A 19,623-nucleotide genomic window follows, 5' to 3' on the forward strand; every position below is an offset into this window, starting at 1 on the left:
GATGTCAAACACAATTGTTTATAGTTTACAGTACATTTTGAGTGTACTGTTGATACATCTATGTGTATTCATCAAACAACTACAGTTAATCCTATGAATTTGCAAAACAGAAGAGGCATTGAGTGGAATGATACAATTATACAGACATTAGGCGATAATTGTGTTCGACATTATTCAGTGAGTGGAAAGCACACGTGTCACAATTGGCAGGTATGAACGTTCTCCTCTTTGCCCTCCAGACGCTGAACAGGCAGGAAGCCAAATCTCTCAGGGAGCGAAACTCAAATGAGACGTGCCAGTGGTTCAGTAGCATTGGATTCCAAAAATGTCTCCCTTTCATCCAAGGTAAGGCACATGCCTCAGCAGTCTGTAACCCCCCCCCCAACACACACACACACACAAACACACACACACACACACACACACACACCACACACACACACACCCAGCCCTGTGGCTGCATAGCAAAGCCAAGCCAGACATTTATCACCACAACATATATATTATCTATATACATATATTTTATCTAGCTATGTTAAATGACACCAAACAGGTGACATCATCCAAATATTTTTTGTCTTTATCTTTCATTACTTCAAATTCTTCTCTTTAATCTTTTATTTTCTTTGTGTACTTGAAGACTAGCAAAGCAAGACATTCATTGCTCAGCACTACCATTATCTTTTTAAATTGAATATGACAATAAACATTCATCCATCTATTTTCCAAACCGCTTAAGGTCACAAAGGTCGCGGAAGTTCTGCATGTTGAATTGCTACATTTAAACACACACAGACATACCTATAAATATTCTAAAATAGATATTGTCATGAAAAATACATAAAAAATTATTCACTTCAATGTGTCTTCGAAATATAAATATAAGCAGAGAGCGTCTCATTCATGCGCAAAGTTGCAGAAGTCTCACCCGACATCATTTTGCTTGTAATGTCATCAGCAGATGTCACACTGGGACAGTCGCAATTGAAAACCACGTAGTGGCACCTGCTACAGGGGAGGAACAACAGAGATTTTTTGGATTTTTCAAAAGCCCCTTCTACAATGGATACTTCTTTTCAAAGAAGAGAACATCTCACAATCGAGTGAAGTGACAATATTACCCCATCATTTCGAGCTATATTTAGATGATATGCGGATCACTTCTAACTAACAACAGACTCCCCGACAGTATGTATGAAAGTATGTAGCAAGCGACGACAACGCCGTAAATTGGGCCGGCTCGGCGCCGTGATGAGCCACCCCAGCTCGGCGCTGCGATGAGCCACCTCGGTGCTGCAATGAGCCACCCCGGCCGAAGCCATGATCGGCGGACACAGCGCAGAAGCTGTGATCAACGGACACTGTGCCGACGCGCACATCGACGTATTTAGCACCCCTTACTTACATCCACAGATCTTTTATGTTCTGAGAGTATTACGTCCCCCCCCCCATCTATTATTTTTTTTTAGTAGCTCTATACACACCTACCTGTCATTAGGATCCCACAAAGCTCTCGTCCTTTGGACCTGTGCAATCCATTTTTCACGATGAACCGGGTCCCTTGCAAACCTATGAAGAGTAAATCCATCCTCCCGAGTGTTGGAACAATATCCAGCAATACACTAAACTGGCATTTTGGCGAACACGAAGGAACAAAGAGCTACCTTCCTACAGATAAAACTGGTATAAACACAGGAGGCCGCCTGAGTGTGTTCCTGCCGATAAAGTCACTTCCTGCTTCTCCAAAACAAATCCTTCGAACGGATTTTCATGGCAGGAGTTACAAAAAAACATATACGTCAAAATCATGTTGTGTGGTGAAAAAAACAGATGGGTCCATTCCAGCTGCCTTTTTTTTCTTTTTAATTAAAAACATACTAAAATTCATGCGTTTCCTGTCAGTGGCCCTTTAATGCAAACAAATTGTCACGACCCATCGGAACGAGAGTAGGACCCAAATGCAGGACTCGGAAGATGCAAGGTAGTTCAAGGAGAAACGTTTATTATATGCAGCGGTAGGGGATCGAGCAGGTAGTCCGGTGCAGCAGCGGTAGTTGGGACGTCGGGCAAAGAGAGCGGACAGGCAGGAGTCGGTACGCAGGAGAACAATCAAAGCAGGCAGAAGTAACGAAGGAGTCAGGCTTACAAGGTTGGTTGTAGAACGGACGAAGGTCGGTACACACAGGTTCAATCAGGGATACCGGAGCACACGAACGGGACATGAAGATCAACGAACTGGCGCCGGCCAGTTGTCATCGCGGTCATATAAATCCACAGCATAATCAGGCTGCATGAGGCGCAGGTGTGCACCTTCCAATCAGCGCACCTGCGCGGACACCCGCACAGCTTGTGCTGGAGCGGCAGGATCATGACACAAACAATATTAAACGCCAAAGACCGGCTAACGAATAGCGTTTGTGTAGCAGTGTTGTAAAACTTAAAAGTAGGCCAATATTTCACTAACAAGTTTTCCCTGTATTTTTTTATCATTCAAGAAAACAAAGCTGGCAGTCATTTCCAATAATATCAAAACGTTTTAGAGCAATTGGTAAGTAACAGGTTGCCCCTGGGATGTCCTTTTTACCTCACCAAATTCTCTGCATAGCTGGTGTGTACAAAGCAATATAATATAGTACATACTATAAAGTAGCAGTATTTACTCATATTTTATATATTGTTTCTATTGAGCAGAATTTTCACACCTCCAATATGACAACCTCTCAGAGAAGAAAAAACAAAACACGATCTTCGTTGAGTTTCCAAACACCGTTGTTGTATTTGGTATTATACCATACAGTAAAGAAAATGAGTATTTGAACATCCTGCTATATTGCCACTTGTCCCACTTAGAAGTCATGGGGGGGGGGTCCTGAAATTTTCAACGTAGGTGCATGTCCACTGTAAGAGAGATAATCCAGAAATCACAATGTATGATTTTTTTTTAACAATTTGTGTGATACAGCTGCAAATAAGTATTTAAACACCAGTCTATCAGCTAGAATTCTGACCCTTAAAGACCTGTTTGTCCGCCTTTGAAAGTCCACCTCTACTCCATGATCCTGAATAAGATGCAGCTGTGTGAGGTCATTAGCTCCATAAAGACACCTGTCCACCCCATATAATCAGTAAGAGTCAAACTTGTAACATGGCCAAGACCAAAGAGCTGTCCAAAGACACCAGAGACAAAAGTGTACAACTCCACACGGCTGGAAAGGGCTCCGGAGAAATTGCCAAGCAGCTTGGTGAAAAAAGGTCCACTGTTGGAGCATTCATTAGAAAATGGAAGAAGCTAAACATGACGGTCAATCTCAATCAGAGTGGAGCCCCATGCAAGATAGGACTACACGACAGGACTTGGTCAATAACCTGAAAAGAGCTTGGACCTCCGTTTCCAAAGTGACTGTCGGTAATACACTAAGACGTCATGGTTTGAAATCATGCATGGCATGGAAGGATCCCCTGCTTAAACCAGCTAATGTCAAGGCCCATCATAAGTTTACCAATGACCATTTGGATGATACAGAGGAGTCATGGGAGAAGGTTTTGTGGTCAGATGAGACCAAAATGGAATTTTTTGGTCATAATTCCACTAACAGTGTTTGGTCGAAGACGAATGATGAGTTCCATCCCAAGAACACCATCCGTACTGTGAAGCATGGTGGTGGTAGCATCATGCTTTGGGGATATTTTTCTGCACATGGTACAGGATGAGTGCACTGTATTAAGGAGAGAATGTATGTAATAGCCATGTATTAGGAGATTTTGGGGAACAACCTCTTTCCCTCAGCCAGGAAAACCAAGGAGTGACTCCGTAAGAGGCATATCAACGTTCTGGCGTGGCCGAGCAGTCTCCAGACCTAAACCCAATAGAAAATATTTGGAGGAAGCTGAAACTCTGTGTTTCTCAGCGATAGCCCAGAAACCTGTCTGATCTAGAGAAGATCTGTGTGGAGGAGTGGGCCAAAATCCCTCCTGCAGTGTGTGCAAACCTGGTGCGCAAGTACAGGAAACTTTTGACCTCTATAATTGCAAACAAAGGCTACTGTACCAAATATTAACATTGGTTTTCTCAGGTGTTCTTGTACTTATTTGCTGCTGTATCACACAAAGAGAACTTGCAATATAGCAGGGTGATCAAATACTTATTTCCTTCACTGTATATTGCTCTCATATAACATTGAACTCAAATATCGGAACTACAGAAATTTAAAAAGAATACTAATTTATAATGCTGTCATTAATTAAAATGGTGTAGACACAGTGGCAGCCGCAGTCACACGAAGCCAGCACAGCATAAAAAGCCTTTAAAAGCAAAAGCTTGTCACATTATCTTCCCAAACTGTTGACAAAACAACATTTCAATAAAATTAGGAGAGTTTGAATCTGGGTTACAATGGCAATAAAAAAATGGATTAGATTTAATGCATTTAATCAGAAGATGGATTCAAGTATGAAAATATTGCCGTGATAAAAAGAAGTAATACACAGGCAAATTTGTGTGGGGCAGACATTGCGTCTATCGATGTCAGCAACCTGTACAGACTTCACATTGACACGCTCAAAGACAAGGAGCAGCTCCTGTCTGCCATTTATGATGAGCTCCACCTGCCCACTGCATTTGGTATGCTTCAAATGGACAGTGACAAACTTTTCAACACCTTTGAAGCGTATTTAAATGTTGATTTTCCAGTAGGACCCTTTGCCTATAATCACGTTGAAACATTAACGTCAATGATCAAATCTAAGTCTTCACCACAAGTGAACTGCGTGAGCATGAACCGACCACCCCTCAAGATCAGGTAGGCTACAATCTTTCCTCATCAACCCCAGTGTAGGATTTGCATGGTCAAACGGTTTCTATTTTTGTCCCCCAACCCCAGAAATAACAACCAAAACTACTCGGCACAGAGGAATTCACAGTTGATCAAGGTCACTATTCATGGTGAGTATGTGCTGGTGGTTCAGGTTTAGAGTGATTTAGGAAACTGTATGGAAGTAAATATGTGCCATTAAGTTTTGAATTAAAAATGCCACTGAAAATTTTATGTTGTTAAAATTCACAGTTAATTCAAAGTGATCACATTTCCAATAGCTGTATTTCAGTTTAACTTTTCAATGTTAACAAATTTGCCATATAACAACAATTCAACCTTTAAAATTCAAACGCAATATTTTCAGTCTCCTGAGACTCAACTGGCTACAATTCGCTGTCTGAAATTCCCCGTTTAACACCCAGCCAATCCAGTTACGCTTTCTTAGTCACGTGACGTCACATACTAAGAGAGCGTTAACTGGATTGGCTGTGTTAAGAAGGCAGGGTTACTTCAAATCAGAACCCAACACTCAATTTAGTCATTTGCCTTTTGAGATCTTAGGTTGAAGAAATGTTCCCAAACTTTTCCATTTAATGAACTTTTCCATTTAATGAGGGACTCCTTCAGGGACATATAGTGACTCTTACCCACCCCGTGTTTCTGAAAAATATACATTAAATATTTTAGACTGGCATTTAACTCCGAATTGCTTGCAGCCTGTAATGAGCTGGTGTGAAAAATGGCATCATATTCAATGTGGTTCTGTGATTTGGGAGGCCAATATTTTTTAGTTGAAATTGTAATTAAGGGAGGCAGCATGGTGATTTAGTGGCTAACACATCTGCTTGACTGTGAGGTTTAGGATTCAGATCTCAGCTCCGGCCTTCCTGTGTGGCGTTTGCATGCGCTCTTTGTGCTTGTGGGATTTCTCTGAGTCCACAGTCCCCACCCATTCTGAATATATGCATATTGTTATTTGAAATCCTCCATAGGTGTTTTTGTGAATAGTTGTTTGCCTGCGTGTGGTTTGTGACCAGACCAGTGGGTACCCCGCCTCTCTGCAAACGACAGAAAGGTATTTTGCTAACATCAACGTGTCAGGTGCTGTTGTGTTAGAACGTCAGAACCCCAAAGCAAACCACCGTGGGCAAAATAATGGACTCGTGCCTGAAAATGCAGGGAATGACTGAAGAAAGAAATGTTTTCTCACTGAAAGAGCAGAGAGGTACAGAAAAAGAGTTCGCAACACATTGTAGTTTGATCACAACAGCATGAAGACATCATGTGCGCATCTGATTTTATTTCCAGATTCCACGGCTGAGCTCTCCCAGGATCAGCAGATTGGGAGTCTGCTGACATCCTCGTCTGACAAGCAGCTGGATCTGGATTTGTGTAAAAGGGTAAGACTGTTATTCCTCTTTTTTCTATTGTTTTGTTTGGTTTTTAAAAAAATCTTGAAAAAAAGAAAAATCAAGAATGTTTTTGCACTGTAGAATACCACTACCCAAAACAACCCAGAAGTTAACAGCTCCACTGGAATGCGAAAGGAGGAGAGAATTAGGGAGTTGAACCTTCAGGTGGTGTCACTACAAAATGTCATCCTCCAGGTTTGTGCCACTCTCTAAGCGAAGTATTTAAATTTAGCGATGATCCTTGAAATGGAAAGCGCAAACCGAGTGACCTCTCAGCCCCAAGGTGCAGGAGCTCCACCTTGGCCTGGTGACGTTCTGCTCGGAGTTGAACAACACGGACGGAGATGGGAATTTAGAAAGCCTCTGCTCAGCTGAGCTGGAGGACAAACTAGAAGTGCTCCAAAGAAGACTCAGCGACAAAAGGAAAAGTCTTCAGAGCCTCCGAGATCACGTCAACAACTACATATGCAAAAAAAAAAACAAAACAATATGCAAGTGCTGTTAAACATTTCTGCCTTGAACGAGATGTTTCATTTTGATAGGCAGTATCAGAGTGGTATGAGTCAAATATGTGCATTCTGGTGGTTGTAGTTTCTGTTTGTGTTATTTTTAAGCCCTCTCATGTTATTAATATGATCACAAAATGCTGGAAAATTCACACAATATGATGCGAGCTGCTGGGAATTTCTCCATACTACACAAACAGTAATGAAGATATTGTTAAGAGAATACCACTTTGGGAGTGTCAGTAACAATTGAGCTTTATTATTGTTCTACTATAGAAGTAATACTTTGGATTAAGCTCTTGTGAGTTGATCTTCGATCAAGTTAGCCAGTAAATGTAAATAAAATGAACATATATCTAGTTCTCATTCTCCAAACTGAAAGGATACCCAGCTTGACACAATAGACACTATCTGGTCTCATAATCTCCACTAAATCCACGATACAATTAAGCCTTGTGTTGTATACGTGGATGGGTTGAGTGTCAAGGGATTTTACAGTTTGTCTTTCCATCCAGACAGCTGGATGTTCGTCTTTTGGAGAAGATGCAGCTTAACTGCCAGGTGTTCAAAGAGGAAATCTCCATGGTCCATCGTAACCGACAGGTGGCCCATCTCCAAAATGTTCTGCGGGACACTTATATTCAGGTACTTCACTTCAATATGCTGAAAAACGTTGGCCACTTGCACGGACTGCCATCATGTTGGTTGGTATTAAAACAACTTCTCTGGAAAGCTTGGGAAATACATCCAGTTGGTATGTGGGAAAAATGTTTAGTGTGGGAATAATAATGTTTTTACGGCTAAAAATACACCAAGATGCATGTGCAAAAGCAGTTTCAACCTCCACTAACTTTGAAAAGCAAAAGCAGCAAGTAAGTTTTTATTGTCTTGCACATAAAAACAACCATGAATTAATTTTTACATTTTTGCTATTTTGAGTCTGTGAGATACCCTCCCGTGCTCAGAATGAAAATGGAAATGTCCTGTCCACCTGGTTACTTTTTGTAGCTTCCAACACACAAACATGAAGTTTTGGTCACTGTACCATCAATGGTGCCGTTCCAAGTTCCCAGAATTAATAATTAATCTTCATTCTCCACGTGCCAGGAAGTAGACTGGTAACTAACAAACAGATGGACAGATAAACACAAGTAAAGCTATGTAGTGAGCCAAAGTACACTCCAGTTTAACCAAGTATTGTCCTTTATATAACAATAGACCAGACACATGAAATGCATAAATAACGTAGGGTGTCAAGGGCAGTGACCTTATTATAATACCCGTCATGTTTGATCCTATTGTGACCGTTTTCCTGAGGGACCACACAATGGCACATCAACTTCACTCCGCTTTTGGCTAAAGCTGCGCAGGGCGTCCCGGTCCGAGTACGGGCGCACAAGTCAGGGACTTCTAGGTGGTCATGCACTTCGTCTGAGCAAAAGTTGTTTTAGCGGTGACATCCGAGAGCCTGTGACCATACTGACAATGGAATGTGCACGACAAAAGGCACTGCGAGAGCGCAATGGACCAATGGGCCAGGATGTGTAAAATTATCTGCATCTATCCCCGGAGGAGCCCACTTCTTTTTTAATGTGGGCCTTTTATCCCGCTGCAGAAGGCCTAACGAGGTGCCATGAAAGGACACACGCGGCTTCGGCTTTGAATGGTGCCCCGTGTCACGTTGCTGCCCCAGGGCCACGCTGTTTTAGGTGCCGAGCTTGTGGGAAAAGCAGCAGCGTTAATGTTTATCATATGACCTAATCAGAGTTAACACACAGGTCAGGACTGAGGAGCAGCCTGGGAACTGATGGAGCCGCTGCTCTAATAAGGAGCAGACCGCCCTGTATTTGGCCTCGTAGGCTGCCCCGCATTGCAGACAATAAGGAAATATTTCATCATTGGCCGTCTAATCTCCAAGGATCTCTTCCAACTGGCGAACATCAATAAAGAAGCCGAGAGGGAAGGAAAGAGAAACAGAGGGAAGACTGTGAAGGGCGGAGGGGAAGCACAACAAACAGCGGAAATGATTTAAATAAGCCTCTTAGCTTTGATAAAAACTTCAGACAGACTCTTAAAGAAGGGAAATTGAAAGAATAACGCATTTGCTTGCCTCTGCTAGCTAACTAGCTTATAGTTGTGGTTGCTGGAGAAGAACATCCACAAATTGTACCTGCATGTGTGTTTATACATAGACAGTCAAATTTAAATATTATATATATTTAAGCTTTGGATTTGAATGCTCAAACTGTGATAGAATTTGGAGTTCAACCAGGAAACCTATGCCTTGAAAGTCAAACAAAATGTTATGTCATTATCCAAGCCGCTTATCCTCACAAGGGTTGCAGGAAAGCTGGAGCCTATCCCAGCTAGCTTCAGGCGAAAGGCGGCCTACACCCTGAATTGGTAGTCAGTCAGCCGCAGGGCAGATATTGACACCATCGCTGAGCTGGAATCGATCCCACGCTGCCTGCACCAAAAGCAGGCGTGTGTACCACTACACCATCAGTGAAACCTGGTCGAACAAAATGGTCGGCAAATCTTGTGACACTTCAGTTAATTGATCAGCTAGATGGTTTTAAATTTGTTTTTTTTTTTTTTTTTCAGTAAAGGCAAAAAACTGTAATGATAACAAAAGAACCACAAATGTGATGTACTCTGACAAAAAATTGTACAGGCTTCTAAGCACATGAGCTTGAAACGCCTGCCTTAAAAATTTATTTTGAACGTTGTCTGACATTTATCCCCACTAGTCACGCATTGCGCACATCGCAAGATAATTTAGCTCAACCAATCACAGGAAGGGAAAATAGCAATGTCACTCAAAGAGTTATTGAATCTGAGGCCTGATTGGTTAAAAAAAAAAAACAATTTCTCCTAGTGTGTGTTTGTCAAGAACCAGCACTCCTGAGTCTTGAGTATGAAAGCCCTTGGCAGTTTCCATTGACATACAGTACCAACACGCAGACGCTGAAATGTGATTGGACCAATAAAAGTCCAACAATGCACACGACTGGAAGTTAGGCAGCTTAAAGAATAGCTATGAAAAGAGGATAATAGACCGTTGAAAAGAAATGATTGCAGTTGAAGTTGTAAATGTAAGTCAGTGCTTTGCAGGCCCTGACAGCACGCTCCTTCTAAAGCTGCCTGCTGATCCAAAACACAAGTCCGACAATACTGTACTTGTAAAATGCCACTAGCTGTTACACTCCAAACACCTTCTTGTTCCCTTTCCAGTAAGTCTCGTCCACGCATCCCCAAAGGGTGAGTAGTTTGACTTTAAATGAGCATTTATCATAAAATAATGAACTGACACTTTTTCATACAGAAAATATTGTTTTGATACATAGCATACAGTATTTTCTTATTTATGTTGGACTTTCCGAGTCCCCTGTATACTTTCAAGCGTGTATACAGTCAGTCCCGTGTAGCTTTTTGACCTAGTTGGAGTCTGTCTGAGCTGCGTGGTGAACATCACCTCACATCTGTTATCATTGTTGTCTGGCCTGCTAAGAGATTGATTTGTTACACTGGATCCAACAAAATCCTTTCACGTTACATGGCAGGGGAAATATATTATACTTATTCAAGTATATATATATATATATATATATATATATATATATATATATATATTTTTTTTTAAAGGTGGATTTGTTTTCATTTTTACAGGTCTATTTAGCTCACCGTTTCTCTTTGGTGGTTACCTTTAGTAATATTTCAATCTCTTATTTCATCTTGAGTCTATGTGGCCTGTGGCTGTTCTCGCTGGGTTAGGTCTTGATCAAATTACCCGCATAAACGTGAGAAAAATCCATCCGTGTTCGGGCACGCCGGTCCAACATTGCGGCAAACTAAGAGAAAATGATGCGCATTAGTGTGTACTTTTCAAGGTTATTCAGATGCAGTTCTACGCATATATCCTGTCTGGCTCTCTTGTCTGAGGCGAGAGAAGCTTTTGTTTTGACCCCTGACCTCGGCGAAGTGACATCAATTGGTGTAAAACATTCACACGCCCAGCGGAGAAAGGGTGGGGGTAGGACAGCAAGACGCTGGATAAGGGAACTGAGGAATTCAGTGGTCAGACTCACAAGTTATTTCTGATCCCCACAAGCTACTTGTGGTCTGATGTCCTCAAACGCTAATCATCACGTCTTGGTGGTCTGCGAGCTTTGACGCACACTCAACCTTATCTTCCGGGTACCGCGCCACAGCGGTATCTGTAATAGTCTGCCTTCGAGAAAATAAAGTTGTGTCGCTGAGGAAATTACATGTACGAGGGACATAAACCACAACTTTGTAATGATGTTTACACGTCATGATGTGATTTAAACTATGTGCAGTGTTTTCGCATACGCGTTTATTTTTGTAAGCTATTTTGTAAGCGTGCCCATGTGTGTCCCATTGTCAGGCTAAATAAAGACATGCATGCACACTTTATAGTCCAGTCAAAGACATAAAAAAAAAAGGAAATCGTTACATTGTATGAACTTACCTTTTATTTGTTGAAGTACAAGGAAAATTGGAAAAAATGGACATTTGAAGACTAGAAAATTCAAAATGAAAATAATATGAAGAGTTTGTTGTTCCATTCGGAGCTGGATAATTTTGGTGCGAGTTTCGTAAATCTGAAAAAAATGCCCATGTCTCGTTTTGAAAACAAAATCTTCAATAATGAACCAATTTGATGATATTAACTTGCCGAGAGAGCAGTATCAGTTTTATTATGGTCGTTGCTCGTGGTGGGCGTCACATCTAAGTTGGTTAACCACATCTGGAATTTATATATACTCACTTGGGTTGTATTGCATCTGATGTCGTGGCCAGATAGTTTGTCAGTCACTGTATGTACTGTATGCATGTGTGTTCATGTTTACAATGTGGAGAAACATTCTTTTCTGCATTCATTCAGGAAAAAGCCCAGAGAAAAAGTACGGCCATTGGTAGCTTGAGCCAGCTTGTGTCACCACAGTCTCCTGCCTTGCTGCTGGTCTTCCATGAGCGCTGCAGACCGGACGGCCGCTATGGCTTTACATGGCGTTACGCGGAAGGCAGTGGGCTAGTGGTGGTCAAAGCGGACAACTCGCAACTATGTCTGGATGACAGGTAGCATCTATGCACTGCTGCCAAAGAACACTAGAAAACTCCAAAACCAACCGGTAAAAATAAATTCAAATGTCCAATCACAAACTCAGATAGGCAATATTGTGTGAGAATTTGAAGATGAATTGAAGCAGTGGTTAGTAGTGGCATAACATGCTTAAGCGTGCAACATTGAATCTGGAACCAGACTCATGACATCGCAACTCTGAACATCTGAATGCTAATATGACCTTATTTTCTTTTTAACAATGTTTTCTTCCTTTGTGAAATGTTGTCCTGCCTCCTGACATTTTGTACTCCAGTCTGCCGCCCACACCAAAATTTGTCACTGGGAGAGAATGCGCCTTTACTAGATTGTCTTCAACGTCTCCATTTAAAATTTACAACTTGCGCAGGTGTACCTTTAATATAGTGTACAATATGACAATATTTACTTCATGTTACAATATAATAAGTGGAGTTGCAACACTGAACCTCCACCAGACCCTCTATGGCGGGAATACCTTTGTCTGACTTTATTCCCATGTTCAAAGATGTCCTTGGACAGACACGTCAGCATGACAGAAGCCCAGATACAGCACAGTCAACATGGCGCCATCTTAGCCAAAAGACATTTCCCGCCACCACTTTCTTCTGCATCGATATGAAAACAAATAAGGGGATATACTGACACTACCGATCTCTCAAATCTTCTCTGCAGACTTGTAAAGGTGAATGGATCATCGGTGGTAAACTGGACAGAAGAAAAACTGAGTGACCTTCTTCTCCAGATAAACAGCGCTCAGATAATTGTGCTCCCCCACGCCCCCGCGACCCTCACCTCACATCAACCCCCCCTTATCCTGCAGCACATGGTCAACCCTAATCCCCTACAAGCAGAGAGAGATGTGATTGTCATGGAAATGCCGTCACTGCGCAGGCTAATGGCCATCTGATCAAAATGGGGGGGTGGGGGTGGGGACATGGAATATAAAAACAACAACAAATAGAGAGACTAAGGAAGTGAAAACTCATGAAAATGGTGAAAACATTTTCATAGTTTTCATCTGGAGGTCCTCGAGAATTTATTCATCTGTTTACTTTTTTTTTTCTGGAGTGATGGCAACACTAATTGTTGATTGCATTTCCAATTTTAAGGTCTCGTGACCATGTTTCAGATCTCAGTGTATTTTCATCTGATTTGTTCCCAATGTAATGTCTTGTTCGATATGTAAAGAACACGTACTTTAACCTTGGTGGAGTTTCATGTCCGCTCCATTTGCTCCGCTCCAGCAAAGCAAGTAGAGCCCCCGTCGCGATGTTAATGGATAATAATCTATCATATTAGCTGTCCTGCCAAAGTTCCATTTTATAACTTGTGATATTCTCAAGAAACAATCTTGTATTTATTTTTAGTCGCTGTATTTTGCAGTGAACACACAGCAACATGACATCATTCCTACTTGTTTAGACCCACTAGATTCTTCTTATTTCTCTTTGTCTCTTGTAGAAGTACTCCTGTTACAAAGTACACTTATTGTCCAGGCAAGAAACTGCCTAACTTAAATTCCTTATGTTCCAGGTTACTTTTATGTGAAATGTGTAGCAGGACAAACATGTAGCTAAATGTTAAAATGTGAGCAATTACAAGCTGTGTTACAATTGAGCGAAACTTCTCTCATATACAAGGAAATTTTCTGTTTTTAAACAATAGCGTTAAAAAATGTATTCATCACAATTGTGAAACGCCATGGTATGAAAACGTATCAGTACTCGTTATCACCAAGTACTCCAATATAAATACTTGTACTTGTCAATCTCAATCAACTCAATCGCAGCATCCCTATTAGTCACACGAACATGCACTGACTATTCCTCTGGCTCTCACTTTACAGATTTATGACGTGTGGTGGAGCCGTAAATTAAAGATAAAGGAGTACAAATCCTTAGCTTACTAGATTTGTGAGTAGCATGCTTTTTAAACATCTGTCTGAGTATATTCCTAAGGGTGAAACAATGAATATTTGATGCAGCTCAGGGGAATTCCTGGAAGCGTCAGAAAATGTAATCTACATAGTTGCATATATGCCTGGAAGCCATGCAACTAGTATTATTTTTGAAGATCACACACATACAGCTTTCTTTGGAACTTCGGTCGTGTTTGGCCTTTTGTATGTTGTAATGCATACCGTCAGTGCTGTGGGAATAAACCCTTGGCTGCAGAAATGCCTCATTGCAGCCTCGTTCTCCCTCGTTAAGAGCCAGTCGATCGTGCAAGCTTGACAGTGCAAACAGTACCAGCCTCTGACCAAGGTTGCTGGGGGTCCAAAGAGCCTCAAATCAATACAAGAATGCAGTTTTGCTCATCAGTTGATGAGAAAGGTCACTGGGCACTCAACAATGTAATACAGTTGGGCAATGGAAAAAAAAATTGAGCTGGATCTAATCCAGATGGGAGGTGCTGGATGCCAAAAACCCACGAAGAAGGGGAATTGATGTTTTGAGCAAATTGGAGCGACTTTGGCACACACACGGGAAAATAAAGTTTACCAGGCCACAACTTTTATACCAATACAGATAGACCATAATGTAATACCGCAGGAAGTGTTAAATCATTTTGGTGAGATGTCCAAAATCCCACAAGCCAGGATGAAAGAAGGACAAAGACTGACAGTGATCACAATTCTCATTGTCAAAAAAATTGCACACATCACAAATGAGGCCCATTCTTTCAGTCCACAGTGGCGGCTGATGAAGCTCCGAAAAGTAGAGCAGCACTCGTAGACACGCATGGCAGAGGAGACTATGTGTCATGGCTGTCTTTATGGAAATTAATTAACACTGGGGAAAATGAGACACAATCCTATAAACACTGCTGCTGGCTAAAGAAGAAAGCCACGGTGACCAACATAAACCACAAAACACAGTCAGGATGTAACACCCCAGCTACCATCCCCTGCTTATTGGCAGTCTTGCAGGCCCAATGGGAAAGTGGAGGCAATGCAAGTCAGGAAGATGATCCGCAAGACCTTGTACAGTATGTTAGTCAGGAACATCTGCAGCACATTTAAAGGAACATCATCCTCCTCTTATTCGACTGCCAAGGCGCCTCTGGTTGACCCAGGCTGTACCTAACACGTAGTGGCACTGCTCAACCTGAACTACATCTGGTTCGCCTTAACAGCCTCAGCAACAACATCCAGTGCACACCGATAAGCTCTGAGGTGAGTCCGTTGTGGCTGAATTTCTCTTTTGCCCCTATCAGCCGGCGCTTCTTACCGCTTACAACCCCCCTTGCAACCCTCCCCTTTCTTCTTACGTCCCTTGCACCACCTCAACTCTCGTCCCACCCTTCAACATTTCTGGGTGCGTCACATCTGTTTGAAGTGGAAGAGGGGGCATTAGTTTTGGTTTCCTCTGCCCAAATCTCACTCGAGCCAGTAAAAATGCATTGCTGAGGTGAAGCAAGGGAATGCCTGTCCACTTAATACTAGACAGTCTGAAATGCGAATATGTATACGGATAGTCGGAGCAGAAGCTGAGATCAGCCCTGCAAAGATTCAGTTGTTATGGGCCTGTAAATAACTGTTTACTTACAACATGAGTTTGAATGATTGGCTTTCTATCTATCCCAAGGGACTGACCAGTGACCAGTCCAGGGTATAACCTTGCCCAAGACTTTGGAAACTATTGAAATTGTGGAAAAAAATGCATTGAATTTAATGGTCTCACATATTCGTGAAAACTGTAAAATGTGATATAACCATAAAGCCTTGTTTTTTTTAAATTATTTTTGGAAATGAATTTGTGCTTGAGGGTCCTAGAATGGTCGCTGTTAATACCCAGGGGCTTTTGATTTCATTTTGCTGAGGTGGGAGCGGGGCTTCTGCCCTTCCCCCTTGCAAGTCTCTCGTTAAGTAGCTGCACTTGGTGCTTAAGAAAGTCCCTGGAGATCTTTATGCGCTGGCCCACACCTGGTCAGATGTGCTTTGTTGGCTGACCTCTGTCCCTCCTGGATTATGACTTCATATACGGCAAATCCACACAATTTGAGGCTATACTGCCATCTACTGGCACAATACATAGGCTGTCAAAAAGAAAAAGCCCGTTTTTCACTACCATATCTCTTGAGGTTCATTTTTTAAGGAAGTCTGACTTGATATAATTTTCTTCAGAGCTGGTTTGAGCAATGATTTTAATATACTTAGCAAAATGTCAGGCAACAGATACCAGAATACCATGAATTATCTGATTAGTTCCAGTAGTCATATAGCAATCCTCTCTCATCAAAGGGCTTATTTTGAAGATCTGAAAATCAAGAAGGTTGTGACAATGGAGCTGTGGACCATCCAGGAAGAAAGGTGCGTGAAGACAAGACAGAGAACATCTCTTTGACTCCCTTTGTAGTTTATTGTCCATCCATCTATCAATTTTCTTAGGCGCTTATTCTCACAAGAGGTGCGGGAGTGCTGGAACCTATCCCAGCTGTCAACGGGTAGGAGGCAGGATACACCCTGAACTGGTTGTCAGCCAATCGCAGGCCACAGTAGTTTATTGTTTCATCAATATTTTGTGAAACCAGTCTTGCAACTTTTCTGACACACGTCGTAAATTGCAGTAGGTATACAAATGGAGATGGTGAAGATTGGGGCCAAGACCGAAACCACGTACATATTAATAAATGAAATACATTCAATCATAACTGAATGATGAGTGCACAAAAAATGCACAGTATATAATCTGTAGAGCAAGCATAGAACCACTCTCCAGCAGCTGAGCGACATTGTAACACTTCTATACTACACAGATAAAAGATTAATTATTAAGACATTAAGATTATGAACAAGGTGTGCTGTGCATAACATAAATACTGTATATTTCCGAAATTGCCTTTGACTTTCTTATCGACAGGAACAGGTCAGCACAAAGCAGTATTCATTGTCTCGACAACACATGAGAGAACATAATTTGGGGGTTTAGTGCGAACCAGAGCAGGACAATAGTTAATAAAGATTATAGAAGTAATATATAGTTCCAGTGTTACATAAGTCAAATTGTGTTTGCTTTTGTTTGTTTGTGATGGGGGGCACGGGAGGACATGCCACAACAAACCAATTGAACAATATGACAGAGGACAGAAAAGGGCAGGACAGGACAGAACAGGATGTGGGAAATGAGCATGGTGTGCAACAGTGCGGTTTGATGCTTTTATAGTGTCTACCTGTGAGAACATGCAAGTGGATATCTTAATACAATCTGTGTTATTGTCAGTTCTTGCAGTTGCTCCATGGAATTTATGACTGAATGAACACTAAATTACATGCATGTTACTCAACTGGAAGGAGGTGGCACATTGAGGAAGGGTGGGCCTAGTGCACCCAACCTGCAACGTGGGGCCAAAGCCAGGGAGCCCATTAAGTGAGGGACGCAACCCACCACCCAGGACCCAGGGCGGTCCCACAGCCCCAACCATTCTCAAAGGGGGGGTATTGGTACTATCCTCAGTGCGCCCCGCCGCTGCCACCACCCTTGACACCCTTGGAGAGCACGGGGGAGCGATGCAGGAGCCAATTGTCAACACACAACACAACACAGATCACCATAGCACATTTATGTTTTCATAATTTTGTAAATGTGAAAATACACAATTTATCAATGGCGCATTTGCAAACGCAAATGTCTCAAATCTTGCTTTCACACGTGGACAAAGCGTGTAGAGATTTGGCTTGGATCCTCTCAATTTTGCTCCACCAAAGCCACAATTACACTAGATGGCAGTAAAGGACTCGGTATTCTCAGTCTGTGATGTAAAATCCCTTCAACGTCCACCCCCCCCTCCCTCCCATCTTCAGGGTAGACAAATATTTGTTCCTACAAGTTATGAACACTATACTAAACAAATATCTACAATATTTATTTTATGGGAACCTTTTTAGTATGGGCAAGCAGAGCAGTGCTTTACACACTTTAGCACTGTGGGTATATAAATGGTGATATAAATTTATCGTTGTGGTGCAACTGCAAACCTTTTTGTTGGTGATTTCCTGTGTTCCATTTGTTTTAACATTTTCTTCCCCAGCTCCGTCCCTCGCTGCTTTGTAGTAAATTACCTATAAGAAATGTACTAATTTAAGTACAGCAACAAGGTATTTGTACTAACATCTATTATTGCATGCTGTAGCTGTTTTCAAAAAGAAAAAAAAAATTCACTTTTAGCACCGCCCACATGAAAGAACAACATTTAAAGACATCCTATAATCAGGTCTTTGTTGACTTGATTGGGGGAATTATCAAATTCGTCACTATTCTCAGTATTTGTGTACACTACATCAGTGTTTTGTTACAGTTTTGGGCTGAGACGAATGCAAAAGCTTGCATATACTCCAGTTCTGTTCTCCACACACCTATCAGCATGGCTTTATGAGAAGAGGCTGAAGGCGCTGTGACAAGGAGGAGATGGAAGAAGCCCGCAGAGGAGATCGACGAGTGGAAATGGTGCACATGATGAGTGTTGAACGGTCGGCCAGTGGGACAGACCCTGTCAGACGGTCTGTCAACTGTCAACCAATGAATTTTCTGTCGTCTTTCATGATCACTGCACTTTTTATCTGTAACTGATGTGCAGACTAATTGATATTTATTACGTCGAAGAGTTGAGAAATGAGAAATAGTGTTAGCAGCATGTTTTATTCAGATCACAAGACATTGAATTTCATGTTTCAGCACTGAATGGTGTTTGAATTTCATGTGTCATGAGGATATTTTTTTGCAGAGACCCAGAAATGTCTCGATCTGATGCTGCTGTACCGCACATCGTTTTGTGCTCATGTCTTCGAGCTTTTCATCTGCAAAGTCTCAGAGAGAAACAATGATGACCCAGTTCTCTTCTGTCCTAATCACGGGCGTCCCTCAGCTCCGAGAGCCACTACGTTACCAAGACACAAGTGAGAGAGACGTGGGAGCTCAGGCGGGGGGGTTGGTAGAGATAAAAAGAGACAGAGGCGTGAACAAAGTCAGCATGTGGAAGAGAAGAAAACCAGAGCTAATCTCAGCAGGAGGAAGAAAAAAAAAAGATACGGGATGACAAAATATTAGGATGGGCGGATGATACTTTAAGAAAGCGAAAGAGAGAACGTTGACGCATTGCATCTTCTCCGATTCATCCCCTAAGGAGGGCGCATCTCAAAGCAGGATTGAGTCCATGACAGGCGGTTGAAGAGGGGAAACGGAGGACTGACGTTTCGTGCATCTTCATGTGCACACATGCCTCTTGAGATATAGGAAACCATGTCATTCATAAGGTGAAAGTATACAGTTGCAAGAAGGAGGCATGCTGGCCTTATGCAATAGAAGACACAGCCACAGATTACCTGCAGCATTCTTGAATCTTGTGCTCTGCTGTGCTATTATTAGATGAGATATATATTAAAATGACATTAAAATGTTTGCCGTAAGATTATGCTAGATTATTGTCAGCATCTGATGTGGGAGAACAGCGTCTGAGCTTGGGATAAAATGCAAAAAAGGGTTGAATACATAGTGTTAATCCAGGATCAGTTCAATAATACTCTATGTATTTTTTTTAAAAGGCCGAAGACACACAGCAGTATTGGGTTATGAAAATTGAGATTCATTTTAAGACCAGATGAAGCCCCTTTTACCACAATGTACAGGGATGTGGAAATACGCACCAGTGGTGATGCTGTACATGATTCTTTCCACCTTTTACACAGGCAGCATGTGCTTGATTGCCACAATACCCTGCCAAAGCCAGTCCCATGCCATGTCACACTTCCGAGATCTGGTCATCCA

The 19,623-nt window shown here is 41.9% G+C and overlaps 1 protein-coding gene and 1 long non-coding RNA gene across 2 annotated transcripts; both read left to right on the forward strand.

The window, feature by feature from the left end:
* The first annotated feature begins 238 nt into the window (after positions 1-238).
* On the forward strand, positions 239-12,658 carry LOC133510239 (uncharacterized). The gene is made up of 3 exons (XR_009797556.1): positions 239-345; positions 7,248-7,377; positions 12,533-12,658. It is a non-coding gene; the product is annotated as an uncharacterized LOC133510239 (long non-coding RNA).
* On the forward strand, positions 5,952-7,123 carry LOC133509375 (uncharacterized). The gene is made up of 4 exons (XM_061836245.1): positions 5,952-6,039; positions 6,123-6,214; positions 6,308-6,421; positions 6,503-7,123. The coding sequence occupies exons 1-4, from the start codon at positions 5,970-5,972 to the stop codon at positions 6,599-6,601; spliced, it is 375 nt and encodes a 124-aa protein (XP_061692229.1). The 5' UTR covers positions 5,952-5,969; the 3' UTR covers positions 6,602-7,123.
* Positions 12,659-19,623: the final 6,965 nt, after the last annotated feature.

This window comes from Syngnathoides biaculeatus, chromosome 12 (genome assembly GCF_019802595.1).
Source record: "Syngnathoides biaculeatus isolate LvHL_M chromosome 12, ASM1980259v1, whole genome shotgun sequence".
Taxonomy (NCBI): Eukaryota; Metazoa; Chordata; class Actinopteri; order Syngnathiformes; family Syngnathidae; genus Syngnathoides; species Syngnathoides biaculeatus.

Excerpts from the sequence above, each read along its gene's own strand:
- LOC133509375 (XM_061836245.1), top strand. The coding sequence starts at position 5,970 with ATGGACTCGTGCCTGAAAATGCAGGGAATGACTGAAGAAAGAAATGTT. Across the intron at positions 6,215-6,307 it reads ATCTGGATTTGTGTAAAAGG|AATACCACTACCCAAAACAA; the intron begins GTAAGACTGTTA and ends TTTGCACTGTAG. Across the intron at positions 6,422-6,502 it reads TACAAAATGTCATCCTCCAG|CCCCAAGGTGCAGGAGCTCC; the intron begins GTTTGTGCCACT and ends GTGACCTCTCAG.